Source organism: Pelophylax lessonae (genome assembly GCF_965119305.1).
Source record: "Pelophylax lessonae genome assembly, chromosome: 13".
In the NCBI taxonomy this organism is placed as follows: domain Eukaryota; kingdom Metazoa; phylum Chordata; class Amphibia; order Anura; family Ranidae; genus Pelophylax; species Pelophylax lessonae.
In genome coordinates, this window is record NC_138780.1 from 13,106,556 (window position 1) to 13,132,762 (window position 26,207).

The 26,207-nt window shown below is 46.5% G+C and overlaps 1 protein-coding gene across 1 annotated transcript in view; it reads left to right on the forward strand.

Moving 5' to 3' along the window:
• Nucleotides 1–26,207, forward strand: part of VSIG8 (V-set and immunoglobulin domain containing 8) — a 50,551-nt gene that overhangs the window by 13,721 nt on the left and 10,623 nt on the right. The window contains exon 2 of the mRNA XM_082275669.1: nucleotides 24,937–25,106. Within this exon, the coding sequence (XP_082131795.1) occupies nucleotides 24,937–25,106 (170 nt within the window). The remainder of the gene's footprint in view (nucleotides 1–24,936; nucleotides 25,107–26,207) is intronic.

Here is a 26,207-nt window from a genome sequence, read left to right on the forward strand (position 1 = left end):
CCAGGGACGCAATTGTCCAGCAGGGGCACAGCTCTGGAGGATGAGGAGGATGAGGAGGAGGAGGAGCTGGAGGAGGAGATGGAACCATGTTCACAGCAGGGTGGCACCCAGGCCAGCTCATGGCCATCACTGGTGCGTGGCTGGGGGGATACAGAGGACACGGACGATACACCTCCCACAGAGGACAGCCTTTCGTCGCCTCTGGGCAGCCTGGCACACATGAGCGATTACATGCTGCAGTGTCTCCACAACGACCGCCGAGTTGCCCACATTCTAACTTGTGCTGATTACTGGGTGGCCACGCTGCTGGATCCCCGTTACAAGGACAACGTACCGTCCTTAATTCACTCACTGGAGCGCGATCGCAAGATGCGCGAGTACAAGCGCACGCTGGTAGACGCCATGCTGCTGGCATTCCCATCTGACAGCGGGGCCACAGTGGAAGCACAAGGCAGAGGAGGAGGAGGAGGAGGTCGCCAACGCAACCAGGGCACCGCCAGCACCTCAGAAGGCAGGGTTAGCATGGCCGAAATGTGGAAAAGCTTTGTCAGCACGCCACAACAAACAGCAGCACCAGCAGCTCAGATGGAACGTCTTAGCAGGAGGCAGCATTTTACCAACATGGTGGAGCAGTATGTGTGCACACGCCTACATGTAGTGAATGACGGGTCTGCCCCCTTCAACTTCTGGGTCTCCAAATTGGGCACATGGCCTGAGCTTGCCCTTTACGCCTTGGAGGTGCTGGCGTGCCCTGCAGCCAGTGTATTATCTGAACGGGTATTTAGCACGGCTGGGGGCGTTATAACAGACAAGCGCAGCCGCCTGTCCAGAGACAATGTGGACAAGCTCACGTTCATTAAAATGAACCAGGCATGGATCCCACGGGACTTTTCCGTACCTTATGCAGAATAGCAATGGATACCGACCTTACCCACCCATTGTTCCATTTTTGCTCTTTCTCACTCTTTTGGGGTGTACCCTCATTTAAAATTTTTGAAAAGAAGCAGTGTTGGCTACCTCGTCCTCCTCCTCAGGGCCAGATTAATGTAGGGGCTATTGGAGCTGCAGCTCCAGGCCCCTACCTTTTATATAGGCCCCGGGTTGGCCATATTCACTGTTACCGCTCTTCTGTCACTTGTAAACACAGAAGTCTGGCTTCTATGCTCGCTTCCCCAGGCAGCACCCTCAGAACCTCCCCACACAGCGTGAAGGCCGGACAAGGAGGGACAGTTGGCGATGCATGGATGTGTTTATGGGCTTCAGAGACAGCATCCCATGTTGAATTAGGCATGCATGGCTGCACCCTTCCTCCTCTGGGTGCATGGCAAGGCACGGCCCTTAAGGCCCTTCAAAATCCTCAGCACCAAGCCCATGATGCTGTTAATCCGGCCCTGGTCCTCCTCCACCGCCGCTTCCACCTACACCGCCCATAGGTGTGCGCAGCCTATTGCATTAAGGTGTGCACCCCAAAGTTGAAATACACATGCATGTGTTTGCCAGCAGGGAGAGTAATGTATCGGGGCCATGTACCTGTAGGCAAGGAGAAATAGAGCAGAGCAGGTCCCAGGGAGATCTTTCCCATCTCCTCACTGGCAATGCTATGTGCCCTAGGTGATTAGGGTGTGCCCAGGCACACCCAGCACACCCTGTGCGCACGCCTATGTCACCGCCACATCCACCACCACCTCAACCTCCCTCCTACTCCATATGGGCCTCGTCCTTCAGAGATGAAGAAGAACATTGTTTTATTTTTCTGTTTTTTTTTTGTTGTTTTAAGTTATTTCCCTATCCACATTTGTTTGCAGAGCACTTGCCATGCTCTTAATTACGTTTTGCTGCCATTTGCAGCACTCTAGCCCTTTCCTTTGGTGTTTTAGAGCCATTTTAGTGCCTTAAAGTTCGGGTCCCCATTGACTTCAATGGGGTTCGGTGTCCGGGAAAAGTTCGGTAAAAGTCCGGGACACGGACCCGGACTTTTTTTTAAAGTTCGGCCGAACCCGTCGAACACGGACATCTAGGTGTTCGCTCAACCCTACTTACAAGCGGACCTGAACAAAATAACGGGGTGGGCAACTACATGGCAGATGAGGTTTAATGTTGATAAATGTAAAGTAATGCACTTGGGGGCCAGAAACCAGAAAGCAAGCTACTCATTAGGGGGGGAACCTCTGGGTGAGTCTAGGATGGAAAAGGACTTGGGGGTTCTGGTAGACAACAGGCTTGGCAGTGGCATGCAATGCAACAGAATCCATCAGAATACTGGGATGTATAAAAAAGGGGATTCACTCCAGAAATAAAGAGATTATTCTCCCACTCTACAAGACTCTGGTCCGGCCACATCTGGAGTATGCTGTCCAGTTCTGGGCACCGGTCCTCAGGAAGGATGTGCTGGAACTGGAGAAAGTCCAGAGAAGGGCAACAAAAATAATTAGGGGAATGGAGGACATCAGCTATGAGGAAAGACTGCAAGCACTGAACTTATTCTCTCTGGAGAAGAGACGATTGAGGGGGGATATGATATCAATGTACAAATACTGTACTGGCAACCCTAGCGTATGGAACAAACTATTCAGAGTAAGGGAATACAATAAGACACGTGGCCACTCACTAAAACTAGAGGAAAGGCGGTTTAACCTTAAAATGCGCAGGGGGTTCTTCACTGTAAGAGCAGTAAGGATGTGGAATTCTCTTCCACAAGCAGTGGTATCAGCAGGGAGCATTGATAGTTTCAAAAAACTATTAGATGGGCACCTTAAGGATGTGGAATTCTCTTCCACAAGCAGTGGTATCAGCAGGGAGCATTGATAGTTTCAAAAAACTATTAGATGGGCACCTTAGGGACCACAACATACAGGGGTATACAATGTACAACATACAGGGGTATACAATGTACAACATACAGGGGTATACAATGTACGGTTAACAGCAAACACACACACACATCATAGGTTGAACTGGATGGACTGATGTCTTTTTTCAACCTCAAAAACTATGTAACTATGTAACTATGTAAATATAACGTGTGCTGTATGAACATTTGTTTACAATGAATCCTTAGAAAGAGAATAATTAATGGTGTCATGTGTGTGCTAAACCAACACACAGTACTATAACAGGGGTTCTTACCTTACAAGGTATAGAGGGCCTCAAATGTGGCCCCTGATGTCTTCAAAATAGCCAAATATAATATAATGTGTACTAGAGCAGTCCTTCTCAACCTTTGTACCCCACAGAAACCTTTGAAATAATTATCAGGTCTTGGGGAACCCTCCTGACAACCAATGAGATGTTATTAAGTGGGAAGAATGTCCCTTACATTGGTGGTCAGTGGGAAGAATGCTTCTTACATTGGTGGTCAGTGGGAAGAATGTCCCTTACATTGGAGGTCAGTGGGAAGAATGTCCCTTACGCTGGTGGTCAGTGGGAAGAATGTTCCCTACATTGGTGGTCAGTGGGAAGAAAGCTCTCTACATTGGTGGTCAGTGGGAAGAATGTCCCTTACATTGGTGGTCGTTGGGAAGAATGTCCCTTACATTGGTGGTCAGTGGGAAGAATATTCCTTACATTGGTGGTCAGTGGGAAGAATGTTCCCTACATTGGTGGTCATTGGGAAGAATGTCCCTTACATTGGTGGTCATTGGGAAGAATATTCCTTACATTGGTGGTCAGTGGGAAGAATGTTCCCTACATTGGTGGTCAGTGGGAAGAAAGCTCTCTACATTGGTGGTCAGTGGGAAGAATGTTCTTTACATTGGTGGCCAATAATTATCAGGTCTTGGGGGAACCCTCCTAACAATCTTTACATTGGTGGTCAGTGGGAAGAATGTTCCCTAAATTGGGGGTCAGTGGGAAGAATGTCCCTTACATTGGTGGTTAGTAGGAAGAATGTTTCTTACCTTGGTGGTCAATGGGAAGAATACTCCATACATTGGTGATCAGTAGGAAGGATATCCCTTACGTTGGTGGGTAGTGGGAAGAATGTTCCCTAAATTGGGGGTCAGTGGGAAGAATGTCCTTTACATTAATGGTCAGTGGGAAGAATGTTCCTTACATTGGTGGTCAGTGGGAAGAATGTTCCTTACATTGGTGGTCAGTGGGAAGAATGTTCCTTACTTTGGTGGTCATTGGAAAGAATGCCCTTTACTTTGGTGGTCAGTGGGAAGAATGCCCTTTACATTAGTGGTCAGTAAGAAGAATGCTCCTTACATTTGTGGCCAATACTTATCAGGTATTGGTGGAACCCTCCTAACAATCTTTACATTGGTGGTCAGTGGGAAGAATGCTTCTTACATTGGTGGTCAGTGGGAAGAATGTTCCCTAAATTGGGGGTCAGTGGGAAGAATGTTCCTTACATTAATGGTCAGTGGGAAGAATGCTCCTTACATTAATGGTCAGTGGGAAGAATGTTCCTTACATTGGTGGTCAGTGGGAAGAATGTTCCTTACTTTGGTGGTCATTGGAAAGAATGCCCTTTACTTTGGTGGTCATTGGGAAGAATGCCCCTTACTTTGGTGGTCATTGGGAAGAATGCCCCTTACTTTGGTGGTCAGTGGGAAGAATGTCCCTTACATTGGTGGTCAGTGGGAAGAATGCTCCTTACATTGGTGGTCAGTGGAAAGAATGTCCCCTACATTGGTGGCCAGTGGGAAGAATGTCCCTTACATTGGTGGCCAGTGGAAAGAATGCTCCTTACATTGGTGGTCAGTGGAAAGATTGCTCTCTTTACAGGCAGCTGAAAAGATCATTAGTATCATGTGGCTGGCTCTACCATGTGGAGTTGCCACCAAAACTGTTCCAGCACACTCAGATGAGGATTCAATCAGTCACAGCTCAAATTACTAGCAATCGCTTAAGGAAGCCTAGAGTTCCAAGGACCCCTGGTTAAGAATGACTTTAGTGGGTACAATTGTCAAGGACTGTTCTACAGGAGTGGCTGGAGACTGAAGACATGTTGTAGGAGACAGTCAGAGACAAGGACATGTTACAAAAGACTGCCAGAGATCACTTTATCATAAAGACCCTTTTTACAAATCAATGCTCCCACTACTTACTGCTTGGGTCTGAGGCTAAACTCTGGGACCCTTGGGCTGCATGTTGGACACCAGAGCTTTATAATGTGTTACGCTTTAATTCTTCTGGGAGTGTCGCCGTTCCTGAACAAATAACCTCATACAGCATTTTTCAAAATAAGTGATGTCACAAGACAGGACATAATGTGCTCTTCGAGTATTCAGAAATAGCCAGAGAGATCCAGAAAGGTGAAATATCTGTCTCCTGTAGAACAAGTGTAAAGATTAGACATCCTGGCCTTGAGGGCAGGACAAGCATTTTTTAAGGGTTTCCAGAAGTTTCTCTTGATTTTCTACATTTTTAATTGTTTCGGTTTCAGTACAAGTGAGTTACAGTGTGAGCTTTTATTAAAAAGTAGCTTCATTCAGTTTCAGACAGCACTTCCATCAATGGGGATAACTCACTGGGAGTACCAATGACTGGGCCAATACAGAGAACCAGTGGTGGTGACACCATTGAGGAGATCATGGGACCAGTGCCTTGGCATTTGAGAAAGTTTCTTCTTATTGTGTAAATGCATATCCACCAAAGGAGATGAAGGATTTTTTTCAGGCCTTCCTAGCCTTCTTACTGGTGATCTGGCGTGTAGCTAGAAATGTGCAATTCATTTAGTTGCAAATCGAAATTCAGACAAAATTTTTGTTGTTAGGAAATTCCGATTGTATCTGAAGTAGCTAATTTCAATGAATCCAAAATAAATTATAATGAAACGAATTGTCCGAATAACACCAACAGCAAAAGACAGACTTGCACTCGTCGATATTCTTTTTTGCTAATTTAATGGCTGAGTGGTCTAGAAGAGAGAAAGTCAAGGGTGCAGGATATCCAAAAACAGCAGCAAAAATTGTCCTCTGCTCAAAAATAACTTGTAACACCTTTAATCTCTGCCACAGGCTAATGCAAATTCAGTAGGCCAGTTGTAGACCTTAAGCGCAGGCAGGCAGTTGGCAATTGGCAGTTGACTAAGCAGGACTCTTCTTCAGCTTCTTTCCCCAGGCAGTAGGTCCGATAGCCAAGGATTCCTGGACTCACATCTTCCCCAGGCAACAGTCCTGGGAGGCAAGAGTGGATTATTCATGCAAACCTTAGGCCCCTTTCACATGGGGCGGATCCGTCCTAGCGGAGTCCTCCTGCTCAGCGGGAGATCTCTCCGCGGATCCCCACTAAGCAGGCGGATGACAGGTCCAGCTTTTCAGAGCGGACAATGACAGAGTCCGCTCTTCTCTATGGAGCAGTCGGATGGAAACGGACTGCATGTTCATCTGATTGCCATCTGATCCGACCGACTGGATGGATGGCGAGCATATCTCCATACGTCTGCATACGAGGATGGAGAAGCTGGTGCGGCGGCCATCGGCGGCGTATGACGTCACTGAGGTAGGAGAGGGCAGTGTGGGCAGTCTGGGCACAACGCGTTTCGGAGCATGCACTAATGTCTGGTTCGGATATGCGCACTCCTTTGTCAAGACTTTTATCACACTCAAGAGGCGCTTTCCCCTCCTTTTACCTTTCTACTAGAGTTGGCTTCACTCCTCCGGTCAGCAGCCCTGAGTGCTCATCCATCCATCCCTGGATTCACCCTGGATCTGCTCATCCCCCATTGGATTTCAGGTTAATCTATTACTTTCCTTCCCAGGGACTTGCACATGGACTCTCCATTCCCCCCTTGTGCCTAGTATTCATAGTTCATCGTATGATGCCCAACTGCATTTCGGTTACACACTGCTGATACATTATTTGACAGCTACCCCCATCTGCAGCTGTTATCCCCTTAGCACTACCTCTGAGCGCCATCACCACCTAATATTTACAATCGTGTGAAAGGGGCCTTAGTTGATGGCCAGAGTGAAACACATTTCCATAATCCAATACATTGTATCTTTTAAACAGGACTCTTCACCTTCAGCTTCCTTCCACGAGCAGAAAGCCCGATAGGCAAGGACCCCTGGACTCACATCTTTCCCAAACATTAGACCTGGGAGGCAAGAGTGGATGATTGGCATAAATCCCTCAGTGATTGGCCAGGATGAAACACATCTACATAACCCAATACATTCTATCTTCTAAACAGGACTCTTCTTCAACTTCAGCTTCCTTCCACAGGCAGAGGTCCCGGTAGGCAAGGATTTCTGGACCCACTTCCCTCTTAGGCAACAAACCTGGGAGGCAAGAGTGGACTATCGGTACAAACCCCTCAGTGATTGGCCGGGGTGAAAAAAATATTCATAAGACGTTGTATCTTCCTCCTTCCTGCTCTATCGACTTGAGAACACTTAACAGTAGCGGGCAGAAGCAAATAATGCCCATGGGCGTAAGGGAAACCCAGCCTAGCTGCCAACACTACAACAACTTCAATTAGGGACACCAACGCTTATGGTCGGGTCCCTACAATATCATGGTACCAACAATATTTTAAACTAATGATGATCATGGTTAACTAGATTCATCCTAAATATGGTTTTCATGTGAGATTCGTTTTAAATAGTACATATAATGATACATGATACCTGAAGCGCGGTGGAAGTTTTATCCTGCCCTAATATGAACTCATTAAAACACACTTGGGCTTCAATATTATTTGCATGACGCTCATATTACATCCTCAGGGTTTCAGTTGCTGTCTTTATCATACAGGCCCTTTGTTCTTTTATATGTGTGTTATAGCTCTGTTGAAGAAAGAGTGGCGGGGCCCCTGAAACGTGTCAGCAATGTTATCCTACTGTAATATGATTCAATTAAAAATTGCTTGGACTTTTTAGTTTAGTGCTTACATTACATTCACATTTTAATGCTGTCTTTATTATATAGACCCCATTGTTCTTTATTTTATTGTTGTAGCCCTAATGAAGGGGGAGTGCCAGGGCCTCTGAAACGCGCTGATTGTTGTATCCCACAGTAATATGAGTTAATGAAATTAGCTTGGACATTTGGTTTACTGCTCTTATTACATTTGCAGTGTTTTGTATTGCTGTCTTTATCACTTTGTTCTTTTGTTCTTCTCTTTGGGCCTTGCAGCCCTGATTAAAGGGAAGTACAGGCCCCTAAAACACGTCAGATCTATAATTAATGTTAAAAAAGGTCGGACTCTAAACATATTTGTGTGGCGCTCTTATTACATTGATTGTAATTGATAATTACATTATCAAGGTTTTAATGCTAGCCCTTATCATACAGACCCCGTTCTTCTCTCTGTGCATTGTAGTCCTGAGAAAGGTGGAAAGTGCCAGGGCCTCTGAAACTCGCTGATTGTTTTATCCTATCCTCATATGAATTAATTAAAACCGATAGGGTACTTGCTTTAGTGTTCTTACTACATTCTCAGTGTTTTTTATTGTTGTCTTTATCATATGGACACTTTGTTCTTTTGTTTTTCTCTTTGGGTCTTGCAGCCCTGATGAAAGGACAGTGCAGGCCCCCGAAACACGTCAGTTACAAATTCATTAAAAAAAAGCTTGAACTCTAAAAATGTTTATATGGTGCTCTTTTTACATTTTCAAGGTTTTTTTATTGCTGACCCTTGACATATAGACCCTTTGTTCTTTCCTTTGTGTGTTGTAGCCCTGATGAAGGGGGAGTGCAGGGCCCATGAAATGCATCAATATCAATAAATTCAAAACCACTTGGACTCTAAAATTAATTATTTGGTGCTCTTTCTACATTCTCAAGGTTTTTATTGCTGTCCTTATCATATAGACCAGGGGTCTTCAAACTATGGCCCTCCAGTTGTTCAGGAACTACAATTCCCATCATGCCTCATGGGATGGGTAGTTCTGCAACAGCTGGAGGGCCGTAGTTTGAGGATCCCTGATATAGACCCTTTGTTCTTTTGTTCTTCTCTTTGAGTCTAAAGAAAGAGGAGCGTAGGCCCCTGAAATATCTGCGTGGTGCTCTTATTACATTCTCAAGGTTTTTATTGCTGGCCATTATCATATAGAGCCTTTTGTGTGTTATAGCTCTGATGAAGGGGAAGCACCAAGGTTACTGAAACGCGTCTGTATAGATTCATTAAAAAATAGCTTGGTGGTCTTTTTATCATTCTCAGAATTTTTATTACTGTCTTTATCATATGGACCCTTTCTTCTTTTGTTCTTCTCTTTGTGTTCTGTAGCTACCATGAAAGGTAGGGCAGGCGTCTGAAATTAATTAAAAAAAGCTTAGATTCTATGAATATTTGCGTGGCGCTTTTATTATATTCTCAATAATTGTATTGCTTGTCCTTATCATATAGACCCTTTTTTCTTTTGTTTTTTTTTTTGTTTTTTTCTGTGTTGTAGTCCTGATGAAGGGAAGTGCAGGCCCCTGAAACACGTCTGATACAAATTAAGTAACCACTTTCGGACCAGCCGCCATAGTTTTTACGGCAGCAGGTCGGCTCTGTCCCGTGAAATGACCTACCTGTATGTCGCTTCACGGGACCGCTAGCTGGGGCGCACGTGCCCATTCACCACAGGGGAAGCTGATCAGCGGGTAGAGTGGCCGCGATTGCCGCCAGGCACCCATGAGCGCTCCCTGTGGAGACAGAATGGCGGTCTGTCATCGTAAACACGGCACAGCACTGTTCTGTCAGTAATGAATGCAGGGATCCTGTGTTCCTCCTATTTAGGAACACAGGTCTCTGTGTTTATGCAGCAAGCCCATCCCCCACACAGTTAGAAAGCACCCCATATATATATATATATATATATATATATATATATATATGTAAATAAAGGTGCATACACTAGTTGCGATGATAATAAACACAACAAAAATGACGCACTAGCAGCGCTAGATCATAAGTTCAAATCAATATATGGGAAATAAAGTCAATAGATATAGTTCATGCACTGTGCCCGAATGTCCTCTAAAGATGACAGTCCAAGAAGGTCAAAATCCTTAAACGATCACCACACAGGACCCTTCACCTCACCTATGGTCATACACTCACCAGATGAAAGGTCAATATAAGCCCAAACACCATGCCGTTCGCCAGCTGATAACGGACCCTCCGACCTCCACTGAACCCTGAATGGGGAACCGGACTCCACCAGAAAGGATCCTGATTTGTCTCAGACAACCTGGCAACCATTGTGTGGGGTGATCTCATATGGGGCCAATCGATAGAACGTAGTGCATGCAAAAATAACAAGGTCTCATAGTGTGATACTGTTTGAATGTTTGACCACGCCCTGACGCGTTTCGTCAGCAAGTGACTTCAACACGCGGTCACGAGGTACGCCTACGCCAGACGCCGGACCCGGATGTTCGTTTCAGCTAGGTACCAAGCGGCGAACAGACAGCACGGGGGACCGGCTGCAACACGCAGGTTGACCCTCTACATGCTTTTAATGCTTGTCATTTAATCTTTTATTGTAAGTGCAATTGCTAGAGGGGTATGTTGTATTTGGGAAAATAAAGAGGTTTCATTCAAACAGTATCACACTATGAGACCTTGTTATTTTTGCATGCACTATGTTCTATCGATTGGCCCCATATGAGACCACCCCACACAACGGTTGCCAGGTTGTCTGAGACAAATCAGGATCCTTTCTGGTGGAGTCCGGTTCCCCATTCAGGGTTCAGTGGAGGTCGGATGGTCCGTTATCAGCTGGCGAACGGCATGGTGTTTGGGCTTATATTGACCTTTCCTCTGGTGAGTGTATGACCATAGGGGTGAGCACCGTGGTGAGGTGAAGGGTCCTGTGTGGTGATCGTTTAAGGATTTTGACCTTCTTGGACTGTCATCTTTAGAGGACATTCGGGCACAGTGCATGAACTATATCTATTGACTTTATTTCCCATATATTGATTTGAACTTATGATCTAGCGCTGCTAGTGCGTCATTTTTGTTGTGTTTATTATCATCGCAACTAGTGTATGCACCTTTATTTACGTGGTTCATTGTTATAGCAGCTGCTTGCACTTTGATGTCATTTACATTTGTCATTTTAATGATATTTATTGATTAAGCGCTGGGTGAGCAAGTTTTGTTAGTCCCTCCTTTGTCTACTTTTTATCCTTGCTCCCTTTTAGATATATACAGTATATATATATATATATATATATATATATATATATATATATATATATATATTTATATATATTTATATATATATATATATATATATATATATATATATATATACACACACACACACATATATATATACATATATATATATATATATATATATATATATATATATATATATATGTATATATATATATATATATACATACACATACCTATATACATACACATATAAAGAAACCTATCCCTCCATTATATATATATATATATATATATATATATATATATATATATATATATATTTTGGTATGTTGGGGTTTTTTTTTGTTTATGTGGGTTTAACGTTGTATATCATGTGTTTATATTGTAAGGAATGAAAACTGAATAAAGATTATTGAAAAAAAAAAAGGAAGCACCCCCTAGGCACACATTTAACCCTTTGATCGCCCCTGGTGTTAACCCCTTCCCTGCCAGTGTCATTAGTGCAGTAACAGTGCATATTTTTTAGCACTGATTACTGTAGTAATGTCACTGGTCCCCCCCCCAAAAGCGTCAAAAAATATGTCAGTTAGGTGTCCGATCTGTCTGCCGAAAAAATCGCTGATCGCCGTTTTTACTAGTAAATAAATAAACAAAAATGACATAAATCTTTCCCTTACTTTGTAGACGCGATAAAGTTTGCGCAAACCAATCAAAATACACTTATTGGGATTTTTTTTTTTACCAAAAATATGTAGTAGAATAGAAATTGGCCCAAAATGATGAAAAATGTTGTTTTTTTTATATTTTTTTATTAGGATTGTTACATAGCAGAAAGTAAAAAATATATATATTTTTTTTCAGAACTGTCGCTGTTTTGTTTTTTTTTAGCGCAAAAAATAAAAATCGCAGAGGTGATCAAACACCACCAAAAGAAAGATCTATTTGTGGGAGAAAAAGGACATTAATTTTATTTGGGTACAGCATCGCACGACCGCGCAATTGTCCGTTAAAGTAACGCAGTGCCGAATCGCAAAAAATGGCCTGGCCATTAAGGGGGAAAATCTTCCGGTCCAGAAGTGGTTAAAAAAACACGTGGTCACTAAGATTATTGGTTTTGTGCTCTTATAATATTCTCAAAGTCTTTATTACTGTCTTTGTCTTATGGACCCACTGTTCCATTGTTCTTCTATGTGGGTCTTGTAGCCTTGATAAAGGTTAGCGCAGGCCCCTGAAATGCGTTGGTAGAAATCAATTAAAAAGAATCTTGGACTCTTCGAATATTTTGTGGTGCTCCTATTACATTCTCAATATTTTTATTGCTGACCCTTGTCATATAGACCCTTTGTTCTTTTTGTTCTTTTCTTTGTGATTTGCAGCCCCTGATGAGTGCCAGGGCTCCTGAAACGCATCTGTACAAATTTATTTAAAACCACTTGGACACTAAAATTATTTATGAGGTGCTCTTTTTTTTTATTCTCAAGGTTTTTATTGCTGCCTTTATCTTATGAACCCTTTGTTCTTCTCTTTGGGTGTTGTAGCCCTGATGAAGGGTATTGTAGGCCCCTGAAACACGTTGGATACCAATTTAAAAAAAAAGGCTTGGAGTGTTTGTGTGGTGCTCTTACCTTGTATTACATAACATTCTCAAGCTTTTTATTGCTGGTCCTAGTCATATAAACTCTTTGTTATTTTTGCTCTTTTCCTAGTTTGTTGTAGCCCTGATTAAGGGTATTGTAGGCCCCTGAAACACGTTGGATACCAATTTAAAAAAAAAAAAGGCTTGGAATTTTTGTGTGGTGCTCTTACCTTATATTACATAACATTCTCAAGCTTTTTATTGCTGGTCCCAGTCATATAGACTCTTTGTTATTTTTGCTCTTTTCCTAGTTTGTTGTAGCCCTGATGAAGGGAATTGTAGGCCCCTGAAACACGTTGGATACCAATTGAAAAAAAAAAGTCTTGGAATGTTTGTGTGGTGCTCTTACCTTGTATTACATAACATTCTCAAGCTTTTTATTGCTGGTCCTAGTCATATAGACCCTTTGTTCTTTTTGCTCTTTTCTTAGTTTGTTGTAGCCCTGATGAAGAGGGAGTTCCAGGGCCCCTGAAACACATTAGTATAAATACATTTTAAGCCACTTGGACTCTAAAATTTTTTGTGTGCTGATCTCTTTCCATTCTCAAGGTTTTTATTACTGTCTTTATCTTATGGACCCTTTGTTTTTTTAAATCTTCTCTTTGGGCGTTGTAGCCCTGATGAAGGGTATTGCAGGCCCTCGAAACCCATTCAATACAAATTAATTTAAAAAAAATGAATGTGGCGCTCTTACTACATTCTCAAGCTTTTTATTGCCTCCTATTTTATTTCCTTTGATGTCCCCACTGGGGAGATTACTGCCTAGCATTCATGGCGGCCTGAGGTCATGATGTCCCTGACAGCTCTTAGTTACAGCTTTTGATCGATGGCCAACGGGACGGTCTCCCGATCATGTGAGAGCCAAATACAGCAATCATCTGGTCAAGAAGCCATGTTGCTTCCCTGCATTAAGAACATTTAAAGGGCTGCCGGGAAGAGGCATGAGGGGGTTCACAGACCAGGATGACCGGGGTTGCCAAGGCTGGTTAATTTGTGTAGGTCTGGAGACCAGTGCTAGGTAGTAACCATTGTCTATAGCAGCCTTTCTCAACCTTTTCAACACAGAGGAACCCTTGAAATAACCTTCTGGTCTCACGGAACCCCTGCTAAAAATGACTATATTTATAACTCATGATACATTAGTGTGATGGTCAGTGGGAAGAATGCTCCTTACACTTGTGGCCATTGGGAAGAATTACCCCCTTCCAGATAGCTAAAAAGATCAATGGTGTCACTGGGAACTCATCTGAGAGGCAGTATTTGCTTGTTGCTCGGAACTCCTAGTAACCTCTGGAGGAACCCTATGGCTCGTTTCCACTGAGCGGTATGGTACGGTTCGGTTCGGTACGGTACGCTATTTTTGCCGTTTCCATTGTGAATGGTACCCTAATTCCGAACCGTACCGTACCACTTTTTTGGGACCCTTTCGTTGGGGTACCAATCACATTAGTACCGTACCAACAAGGTGGAGCTACACTCTGCAGAACTTTGATTGGTTGACAGAGAATTGTCTATCACAGCTTTCCTGCTACACCACGCCTATCATGAAAGGGTACTATTGGCAGTGGAAACGCAAGGTGTACCGTTCCGAACCGTACCGTACTGAACCAAACCGTACCGTACCACTCAGTGGAAACGAGGCATTAGAGTTCCATGGAACCCTGGTTGAGAAACCCTGCACACTTGTGGTCATTGGGAAGAATTACCCCCTTACAGATAGCTAAAAAGTTCAATGATGTCACTGGGAAATCATCTGAGAGGCAGTATTTGCTCGTTGCTCAAGGAACCCCTAGTAACCTCTGGAGGAACCCTAGAGTTCCGTGTAACCCTGGTTGAGAAACCCTGCACTCTTGTGGTCATTGGGAAGAATTTCCCCCTTACAGATAGCTAAAAAGATCAATGGTGTCACTGGGAACTCATCTGAGAGGCCGTATTTGCTCGTTGCTCAAGGAACCCCTAGTAACCTGTGGAGGAACCCTAGGGTTCCGTGGAACCCTGGTTGAGAACCCCTGCACACTTGTGGTCATTGGAAAGAATTATTCCCTTACAGATAGCTAAAAAGATCAATGGTGTCACCGGGAACTTATGTGAGGGGCAGTATTTGCTCGTTGCTCAAGGAACCCCTAGTAACCTCTGGAGGAACCCTAGAGTTCAGTGGAACCCTGGTTGAGAAACCCTACACACTTGTGGCTATTGGGAAGAATTACCCCCTTACAGGTAGCTAAAAAGATCAATGGTGTCACTGGGAACTCATCTGAGAGGCAGTATTTGCTCGTTGCTCAAGGAACCCCTAGTAACCTCTGTAGGAACCCCAGGGTTCTGTAGAACCCTGGTTGAGAAACCCTGCTCTATAGACAACCTGCACCTGTTTTCAGAAGCAATTTAGCTGGGGAAACGTGCCTCGAGGTGATGCAGCGCTTACCAACGCAGCGGCAAGGTGACATAACCAATGAGAGGAAGTGTCAGGGGAAGACGGGGCAGACGGTGGGACATTGTAGCCGAGATTCTTCAAATAGCTTCCAGGTTGCTCAACCAGTTTGCAGTTTCTGTTGATCCTCCTATAAATGCGGGTGAAAGTGCCTCGTGCCTCCTTCTTATCTGCAGACAAATATTTACCAGGATTGCGGGAGTTATAGGTCTCACCGATGATCCGTGCACTCACCACAAGAACACCATTGTCTCCATTCGTAGAAATCATTGGTTCAGCTTATTTCTACAGATGTTTCATAAATGAAGTTCTGGTGCGAGGAGGAAGCTTTTTTTCCTGTTCGCCCTTCAGCTCCACTCGGTGCCGTTGCCTAGGCTGAGACAATATCAGCAGTCAGCTGCAGGCAGGAAGAATTCTCCTTACTCTTGTCATCATTGGGAAGAATTACCCCCTTACAGATATCTAAAAGGAACAATGGTGTCATTGGGAACTTATCTGAGAGGCAGAAATTGCCCATTTCTCAAGGAACCCCTAGCAACCTCAGGATGAACCCTAGAAACCTCTGGAGGAACCCTAGCAACCTCAGGAGGAACCCTAGCAACCTCAGGAGGAACCCCTAGCAACCTCAGGAGGAATCCTAGCAACCTCAGGAGGAACCCCTAGCAACCTCAGGAGGAACCCCTAGCAACCTCAGGAGGAATCCTAGCAATCTCAGGAGGAACCCAAGCAACCTCAGGAGGAACCCCTAGCAACCTCAGGAGGAATCCTAGCAACCTCAGGAGGAACCCCTAGCTACCTTAGGAAGAACCCTAGCAACCTCAGGAGGAACCCTAGCAATCTCAGGAGGAACCCCTAGCAACCTCAGGAAGAACCCCTAGCAACCTCAGGAGGAACCCTAGCAATCTCAGGAGGAACCCTAGCAACCCCAGGAGGAACCCCTAGCAACCTCAGGAGGAATCCTAGCAACCTCAGGAGGAACCCCTAGCAACCTCATGAGGAACCCTAGCAATCTCAGGAGGAAGCCCTAGCAACCTCAGGAGGAACCCCTAGCAACCTCAGGAGGAACCCTAGCAACCTCAGGAGGAACCCTAGCAATCTCAGGAGGAACCCTAGCAACCTCAGGAAGAACCCCTAGCAACCTCAGGAGGAACCCTAGCAATCTCAGGAGGAACCCTAGCAACCCCAGGAGGAACCCCTAGCAACCTCAGGAGGAATCCTAGCAACCTCAGGAGGAACCCCTAGCAACCTCATGAGGAACCCTAGCAACCTCAGGAGGAACCCTAGCAATCTCAGGAGGAACCCTAGCAATCTCAGGAGGAACCCTAGCAACCTCAAGAGGAACCCCTATAAACCTCAGGAGGAACCCTAGCAATCTCAGGAGGAACCCTAGCAACCTCAGGAGGAACCCCTAGCAACCTCAGGAGGAACCCTAACAACCTCAGGAGGAACCCCTAGCAACCTCAGGAGGAACCCTAGCAATCTCAGGAGGAACCCTAGCAACCTCAGGAGGAATCCCTAGCAACCTCAGGAGGAACCCCTAGCAACCTCAGGAGGAACCCCTAGCAGCCTCAGGAGGAACCCCTAGCAACCTCAGGAGGAACCCTAACAACCTCAGGAGGAACCCCTAGCAACCTCAGGAGGAACCCCTAGCAACCTCAGGAGGAACCCTAGCAATCTCAGGAGGAACCCCTAGCAACCTCAGGAGGAACCCCTAGCAACCTCAGGAGGAATCCTAGCAATCTCAGGAGGAACCCAAGCAACCTCAGGAGGAACCCCTAGCAACCTCAGGAGGAATCCTAGCAACCTCAGGAGGAACCCCTAGCTACCTTAGGAAGAACCCTAGCAACCTCAGGAGGAACCCTAGCAATCTCAGGAGGAACCCCTAGCAACCTCAGGAAGAACCCCTAGCAACCTCAGGAGGAACCCTAGCAATCTCAGGAGGAACCCTAGCAACCCCAGGAGGAACCCCTAGCAACCTCAGGAGGAATCCTAGCAACCTCAGGAGGAACCCCTAGCAACCTCATGAGGAACCCTAGCAATCTCAGGAGGAAGCCCTAGCAACCTCAGGAGGAACCCCTAGCAACCTCAGGAGGAACCCTAGCAACCTCAGGAGGAACCCTAGCAATCTCAGGAGGAACCCTAGCAACCTCAGGAAGAACCCCTAGCAACCTCAGGAGGAACCCTAGCAATCTCAGGAGGAACCCTAGCAACCCCAGGAGGAACCCCTAGCAACCTCAGGAGGAATCCTAGCAACCTCAGGAGGAACCCCTAGCAACCTCATGAGGAACCCTAGCAACCTCAGGAGGAACCCTAGCAATCTCAGGAGGAACCCTAGCAATCTCAGGAGGAACCCTAGCAACCTCAAGAGGAACCCCTATAAACCTCAGGAGGAACCCTAGCAATCTCAGGAGGAACCCTAGCAACCTCAGGAGGAACCCCTAGCAACCTCAGGAGGAACCCTAACAACCTCAGGAGGAACCCCTAGCAACCTCAGGAGGAACCCTAGCAATCTCAGGAGGAACCCTAGCAACCTCAGGAGGAATCCCTAGCAACCTCAGGAGGAACCCCTAGCAACCTCAGGAGGAACCCCTAGCAGCCTCAGGAGGAACCCCTAGCAACCTCAGGAGGAACCCTAGCAACCTCAGGAGGAACCCCTAGCAACCTCAGGAGGAACCCTAGCAATCTCAGGAGGAACCCCTAGCAACCTCAGGAGGAACCCCTAGCAACCTCAGGAGGAACCCTTGCAATCTCTGGTGGAACCCCTAGCAACCTCAGGAGGAACCCCTAGCAACCTCAGGAGGAACACTTGCAACCTTAGGAGGAACCCTAGCAATCTCAGGAGGAACCCCTAGCAACCTTAGGAGGAACCCTAGAATTCTACAGAACCATGGTTGAGAAACCCTGTCATAGACGCACAATTTGCTCACATTTCAGCCAGACAAAATTGATAGATCAGATGTTTCTCCCCAAAAAACACACCCTGTGAGCAATACTGTCAGATCGCCCCAGGGAGGAGGCCAAACTTTGACCCACACCTGCACCAAAATAGCAGTTTCTATTAGGCGGGGACATCAGTTCCAGGCTGCGTTCTGACAAAACATTAACTTACAGGTGAATCTCATAAAATTAGAATATCATCAAAAAGTTCATTTTTTTCAGTAATTCAATAAAAAAAAGGGATACTCATATATTTTATATAGATGCGTTACCCACAGAGTGATATACAGTATCTCACAAAAGTCAGTACACCCCTCACATTTTTGTAAATATTTTATTCTATCTTTTCATGTGACAACACTGAAGAAATGACACTTTGCTACAATGTAAAGTAGTGAGTGTACAGCTTGTATAACAGTGTAAATTTACTGTCCCCTCAAAATAACTCAACACACAGCCATTAATGTCTAAACCGCTGGCAACAAAAGTGAGTACACCCCTAAGTGACAATGTCCAAATTGGGCCCAAAGTGTCAATATTTTGTGTGGCCGCCATTATTTTCCAGCACTGCCTTAACCCTCTTGGGCATGGAGTTCCCCAGAGCTTCACAGGTTGTCACTGGAGTCCTCTTCCCCTCCTCCATGATGACATCACAGAGCTGGTGGATGTTAGAGACCTTGCGCTCCTCCACCTTCCGTTTGAGGATGCCCCACAGATGCTCAATAGGGTTTAGGTCTGGAGACATGATTGGCCAGTCCATCACTTTGTTTTTTCCTCCCCCCCAATTCACTTTTTTCCCTATGAATGAATAACATTCGACCTGGAGAGAAAATAGCCTAATAATATTCGATTTTGTTCCATTTGCACTATGGCCACTAGACGGAGCTGATGATATGAGTGGATAAGTATTTCCTGTGATCATCAGCTCCATCTAGTGGCAATATATATTGTTTTTTTTTTCCCCTCCCTTATTCACTTTTTTCCCTATGAATGAATAACATTTAACCTGGAGAGAAAATAGCCTAATAATATTCGATTTTGTTCCATTTGCATTATGGCCACTAGATGGAGCTGAACATCATCTGAGTAGATACCTTTTTCTTGTGATCACCAGCTCCATCTAGTGGCAAAATATATATATATATATATATATATATATTGATATTTTCATAACATTCGACCTGGAGAGAAAATAGCTTAATAATATTTGGTTTTGCCCCAGTTCCTATAAACTTTGCAATTTGTTTTAGAAATACACCCCTTAGTATTATTAGATGTAGATTGGATTGGGGGTATCCCTCATATGCGACCCCCCCCCCCCCAATGCCGCCCTGCCTTCTTTATCATTAGTATTACAGGTTCTCTTTAAAATACACAGAAGGAAAATGCTCTTCCTCTGTTTTGAATTCCAGAGATTGCCTCAAGGAAAGAGCGGATCAGCCGTGTTGACATACCGGTCACGCTCTGCGGTCCGCGTTTTATCGTGCGATTTAACAGCCTGGCACACGTGTACATGTGTAATAATAAATACTGCATTGTGGATACAGAAGTCGTATTCACAGACAATGCTGCCAATGTGTGGCAGAAGGTAATTCAATTGTGTGTTATTGTGGGCGGAGACACCTGGAGGAATCCCCCACTAACTCCATGCAGACGGCGCCCCTAGTGGCAAGGACTGAGCACAGCATGCTATATATAAAAGTGAAACTTCGCTGCATTTAATTGGTTACACCTTTTCCGTAATTATTTTAACACCTGAATTTTGCTGTTCCATATTTTCCCTCTCTCCATCTGTCCCTGTTGTTGCCTGCTACAAAGTCGCATATAGGTGGTTTGGATCGCTGAAAAATCGCACCGCGTTTGGGGTGCTATTGCAAGTCACGGGAATAGCATGGGCTCTACCCGCGATCCCGAACCACTGCAAGTCGCGGGACGCCCGTGCGATTCCCGTTACTTGCCATTTCACCCCAAGCGCCGCACGATTTTTCAGCGATTGTCGCAGTAAAATTCCGCAAATATAATCGCCCAAAAGAACTTCTTTTTGGGCTACAAGCGTCCCGCGATTCTGTTTTTGCACAATTTTCCCGCGATTCGTCATGCCGCGTTTGGGGTGCCATTGCAAGTTACAGGAATCGCACGGGCGTCCCGCCACTTGCAATGGTTCGGGATCGCTGGCAGAATTACCGCGATTCTGCCGGTGATCCCGAACTACTGCAAGTCGCTGGACACTCGTGCGATTCCCGTGACTTGCAATGGCACCCCAAACGCGGCGCGATTTTTCAGCGATTGTCATGGAAACATTCTGCAGATAGAGTCGCCCAAAATAACTTCTTTTTGGGCTACAGGCGTCCCACCATTCTGTTTGTGCGATTTTACCGCGATTCGTCAGGCGACAATTGCGCTGCGTTTGGGGTATCATTGCAAGTTACAGGAATCGCACGGGCGTCCTGCGACTTGCGATGGTTCGGGATCGCACGCAGAATTACCGCGATTCTGCTGGTGATCCCGAACTACTGCAAGTCGCGGGACACTCGTGCGATTCCCGTGACTTGCAATGGCACCCCAGACGCAGCATGATTTTTCAGCGATTGTCGCGGTAAAATTCCGCAAGTAGAGTCGCCCAAAAGAATTTCTTCTTGGGCTACAGGCGTCCCGCGATTCTGTTTTTGCATGATTTCTCCGCGATTCGTTGGGCAACAATCACAGCAAAATCGCGCTGCGTTTGGGGTGCCATTGCCATTGGGGTCCCGTGATTCTGTTTTTGAGTAATTTTACCTCGATTATTCGGACGACAATAGCAGCAAAATCGTGCCGCATTTAGCGTGCCATTGCAAGTCACGGAAATCGCTTCAGCGTCACTGCGATTCCCGTTACTTGCAATGACACCCCAAACGCGGCGCGATTTTTCGGCGATTGTCGCGGTAAAATTCCGCAAATAGAATCGCCCAAAAGAACTTCTTTTTGGGCTACAGGCGTCCCGCGATTCTGTTTTTGCACGATTTCTCCGCGATTCGTTGGGCAACAATCACAGCAAAATCGCGCTGCGTTTGGGGTGCCATTGCAAGTCACAGAAATCGCATGGGCGTCACTGCGATTCCCGTTACTTGCAATGGCACCCCAAACACGATGCGATTTTTCAGCGATTGTAGCGGTAAAATTCCGCAAATAGAATCGCCCAAAAGAACCTCTTTTTGGGCTACAGGCGTCCCGCGATTCTGCTTGCGCGATTTTTTCCGCGATTCGTCGGGCGACAATCACGGCAATATCGCGCCGCGTTTGGGGTGCCATTGCATATCACGCGAATAGCACGGGCGTCCCGTGACCTGTTATGGTTCGGGATAGCGGGCAGAATCGCTCTGCCCGCGATCCCAAACCATTGCAAGTCGCGGGGCGCCCGAGCGATTGCCGTTACTTGCAAAGGCACCCCAGACGCGGCACGATTTTTCAGCGATTGTCGCGGTAAAATTCCGCAAACAGAATCGCGATTCTGTTTGCACGATTTTTCCGCCATTCATTGGGCGACAATCACAGCAATATCACGTTGCCTTTGGGGTGCCATTGCAAGTTACCGCAATCGCATGGGCGTCCCGCGACTTGCAATGGTTCGGGATCGCGGGCAGAATTACCGCGATTCTGCCGGCGATCCCCGAACCTCTGCAAGTTGCGGGGCGCCGGGCGTTTCCCGTGACTTGCAATGGCACCCCAAAGGCAGCGTGATTTTTCAGCGATTGTTGCAGTAAAATTCCGCAAATAGAGACGCCCAAAAGAACTTCTTTTTGGGCTACAGGCGTCCCGCGATTCTGTTTTTGTGCAATTTTACCGCGATTCGTCGGGCGACAATGGCAGTAAAATCATGCCGTGTTTGGGGTGCCATTGCAAGTCACGGGAACTGCATGTGCGTCCCTGCAACTTGCAATGGTCCGGGATGGGGGGCAGAATCGCTGCAATTCTGCCCCCGATCCGAAACGCCTACATGTGAATGGAGCCTAAGGGAAGGGAGGAGACTGAAGAAATGCCTTCTCTTTTCTGCAGCAGATTCATCCCAGCCTAGTCAGTGATCTGATGTCCCCCACCTATCCGAAACTGCTGTTTTGGGTCATATTTTGGTCTCCTCCCTGAAGGTGACCTGAGCGCGGCGATGAGACTGTTGCACGCAGGGTGTGGTATTGGGAGGAACATCGGATCTACCGGTTCTGTCAGACTGAAACGTGAGTCTATAATAACATTCCAATGCCGTTACTCATCATACAGGAGAAGGTGAAATATCAAAGACATAGGATCCATCCATGTGCCGGAAAATGGTGACCTCATCAATATGGCGTGAAGTAGAACTCCATCCAAAACTTTCTATGAAGAGTCATCCAGCAGTGCAGAGTGTTTCAGGAGAGGAGAGTTATAGAGGAAGGAGCAGAGACCTCCAGCAGAGCAGAGTATTTCAGGAGAGGAGAGTTATAGAGGAAGGAGCAGAGTCCTCCAGCAGTGCAGAGTATTTCAGGAGAGGAGAGTTATAGAGGAAGGAGCAGAGTCCTCCAGCAGTGCAGAGTATTTCAGGAGAGGAGAGTTATAGAGGAAGGAGCAGAGTCCTCCAGCAGTGCAGAGTATTTCAGGAGAGGAGAGTTATAGAGGAAGGAGCAGAGTCCTCCAGCAGTGCAGAGTATTTCAGGAGAGGAGAGTTATAGAGGAAGGAGCAGAGTCCTCCAGCAGTGCAGAGTATTTCAGGAGAGGAGAGTTATAGAGGAAGGAGCAGAGTCCTCCAGCAGTGCAGAGTATTTCAGGAGAGGAGAGTTATAGAGGAAGGAGCAGAGTTCTCCAGCAATGCAGAGCATTTCAGGAGAGGAGAGTTATAGAGGAAGGAGCAGAGTCCTCCAGCAGTGCAGAGTATTTCAGGAGAGGAGAGTTATATAACGGAAGGAGCAGAGTCCTCCAGCAGTGCAAAGTATTTCAGGAAAGGAGAGTTATAGAGGAAGGAGCAGAGTCCTCCAGCAGTGCAGAGTATTTCAGGAGAGGAGAGTTATAGAGGAAGGAGAAGAGTCCTCCAGCAGTGCAGAGTATTTCAGGAGAGGAGAGTTATAGAGGAAGGAGCAGAGTCCTCCAGCAGAGCAGAGTATTTCAGGAGAGGAGAGTTATAGAGGAAGGAGCAGAGTCCTCCAGCAGTGCAGAGTATTTCAGGAGAGGAGAGTTATAGAGGAAGGAGCAGAGTCCTCCAGCAGTGCAGAGTATTTCAGGAGAGGAGAGTTATAGAGGAAGGAGCAGAGTCTTCCAGCAGTGCAGAGTATTTCAGGAGAGGAGAGTTATAGAGGAAGGAGCAGAGTCCTCCAGCAGAGCAGAGTATTTCAGGAGAGGAGAGTTATAGAGGGAGGAGCAGAGTCCTCCAGCAGTGCAGAGTATTTAAGGAGATGAGAGTTATAGAGAGGAAGGAGCAGAGACCTCCAGCAATGCAGAGTATTTCAGGAGAGGAGAGTTATAGAGGAAGGAGCAGAGTCCTCCAGCAGTGCAGAGTATTTCAGGAGAGGAGAGTTATAGAGGAAGGAGCAGAGTCCTCCAGCAGTGCAGAGTATTTCAGGAGAGGAGAGTTATAGAGGAAGGAGCAGAGTCCTCCAGCAGTGCAGAGTATTTCAGGAGATGAGAGGTATAGAGGAAGGAGCAGAGTCCTCCAGCAGTGCAGAGTATTTCAGGAGAGGAGAGTTATAGAGGAAGGAGCAGAGTCCTCCAGCAGTGCAGAGTATTTCAGGAGATGAGAGGTATAGAGGAAGGAGCAGAGTCCTCCAGCAGTGCAGAGTATTTCAGGAGAGGAGAGTTATAGAGGAAGGAGCAGAGTCCTCCAGCAGTGCAGAGTATTTCAGGAGAGGAGAGTTATAGAGGAAGGAGCAGAGTCCTCCAGCAGTGCAGAGTATTTCAGGAGAGGAGAGTTATAGAGGAAGGAGCAGAGACCTCCAGAAGAGGACCTGGGAGATGAGAACTCGTTTCTTTGTCTTACAAGACGTTGGCCATGTGCTATGTTGGTGACAGGTTGGTTGTGTTGGGATTGTTGTGTCTCCAGGCAGTTGGGCACCCCGGAGATGTCAACAAGGACATTTTAAAAGCTTCATTACAACCTTTGGCTCCCAACCATCCTGTCCAGCCCGAGGCGATGGATCTGGCTGGGTCGGGTATTTGACTCAACAATACAGTGAGTTATGTAATCATAGAAGAAACTACAATGTATCTGGTCATCTCGCTGAGAGTGGAGATCACCTGACCCTGACCACTTGGATTAAGTCTTCTTCTAGAATGGTGGAACCATCTGGCTGCCAATAGTTAGCCAAAATATAATTTATTCAGGGTTTGTACACCTGCTGTGCCCATTATGAGGAGTTCCCACCACCCCTGTGCTGAGTTCCCAGGTTTGTACACCTGCTGTGCCCATTATGAGGAGTTCCCACCATCCCTGTGCTGAGTTCCCGGGTCTGTACACCTGCTGTGCCCATTATGAGGGGTTCCCTCCATCCCTGTGCTGAGTTCCCGGGTCTGTACACCTGCTGTGCCCATTATGAGGGGTTCCCTCCATCCCTGTGCTGAGTTCCCGGGTCTGTACACCTGCTGTGCCCATTATGAGGGGATCCCTCCATCCCTGTGCTGAGTTCCCGGGTCTGTACACCTACTGTGCCCATTATGAGGAGTTCCCACCATCCCTGTGCTGAGGTCCCGGGTCTGTACACCTGCTGTGCCCATTATGAGGGGTTCCCACCATCCCTGTGCTGAGTTCCCGGGTCTGTACACCTGCTGTGCCCATTATGAGGGGTTCCCACCATCCCTGTGCTGAGTACTATTTGCATACATTGTATAGAATGTCGCTCTTTGGCTTCTTGGCTAAACAATGATTTCTCTTTGCAGCATGGCTGAGCGCTATCACCATACAGGAGACGAGCACCGAGACCATTACTAAGGCAAAAGGGGACTCTGTAACGCTTGGCTGCACCTACGTGGTGGCTCCCGCCGAGACGGGGAATCTGGACATCGAGTGGGCAAAAATGAACCCGGACCCCGCTGGTCTGGACACCGTGGTGGGTATCAAAGATATCTATTTTATGGGAAAACCCCAAAAATCTGGAAAATCCCAACTTTACTTACACCAAGTTTAAAGGGAATGACCGCTGTGGGATGGAACAGGATTATGGGATATGGCTAATTGGTGTAGAGTCAAGGTTAAGCCCCACCCCTCACTGTGCTAAGACCCACCCCTTTCCATTTAATTATCAAATACCAGACCTACTGCCAGGGGTGTAACTACAGGGGTTGCAATTGCAACCGGACCCCATGCTCCAGGGGGCCTGTGTGGCTCCCCTGTACACCTGGATGGGGGGGGCAGCATGTAGAGAAATCACTGTCCTCCTTTTTCCTCCTGTAGCTGCAGGAGGAAAATGGAGGAGATTGGATCCTCTGTATGCTGCCCCCGCCACTCCTCCTATCCAGTTCACTTGTGTTCTGCTGTCTCTGGGCCCCTGTGTGCTCCCCTGGTCCCCCCTGCACTGTGCTGCCCCCCCCACTGTTCTCCCTCCCCTCTCCTGCTGGCTGCTGCAGGGGATGTGTCACAATAGAGAACCAGGAAGGGCTCAGTAAATATGTATTTTACCAGCTCTTCCTTTTCTTAATGGACAGAGTCATAGTCAGTAACATTGTTAAAAAAAAAAAAAAAATGATCAAAATTAATACAATTAAAATACCAAAAAATAAAAACGACTGACACCAGTGGGTGAACTTCCAGGATCGCAAAGGTCACACTTGCAACCGGGCCCTGGCATTCCTCCACCGTTGGGAGGCCCCAGGATGGCAGGAAGGGAGCCCACTGCAGAACTTGTGAAAGGGTCCCCACTGCAGGACCGTAATAAAGGGTAAAGGGCCCCAGGATCAGTGGGAAGAGCCTCAGGCTTGAAGGGAAGGGCCCAGGCCAGGGGTCCGGGGGGGCCCTTCATGGTTTCTTGCACCGGGGCCCTGAAGGTTCTAGTTACACCTCTGCCTACTGCATCCTAATGAGATTCTTGCACTTGAATAGAAGAAGATGGGGCTTAGTAGTGGAGGAGCTTAAATTGCACCAATGCTTAGCCCACTTGCAGGGTATACTTACCTCCCATGGTGCTCTGGAGAGAAAAGAACAAGACCTGGTA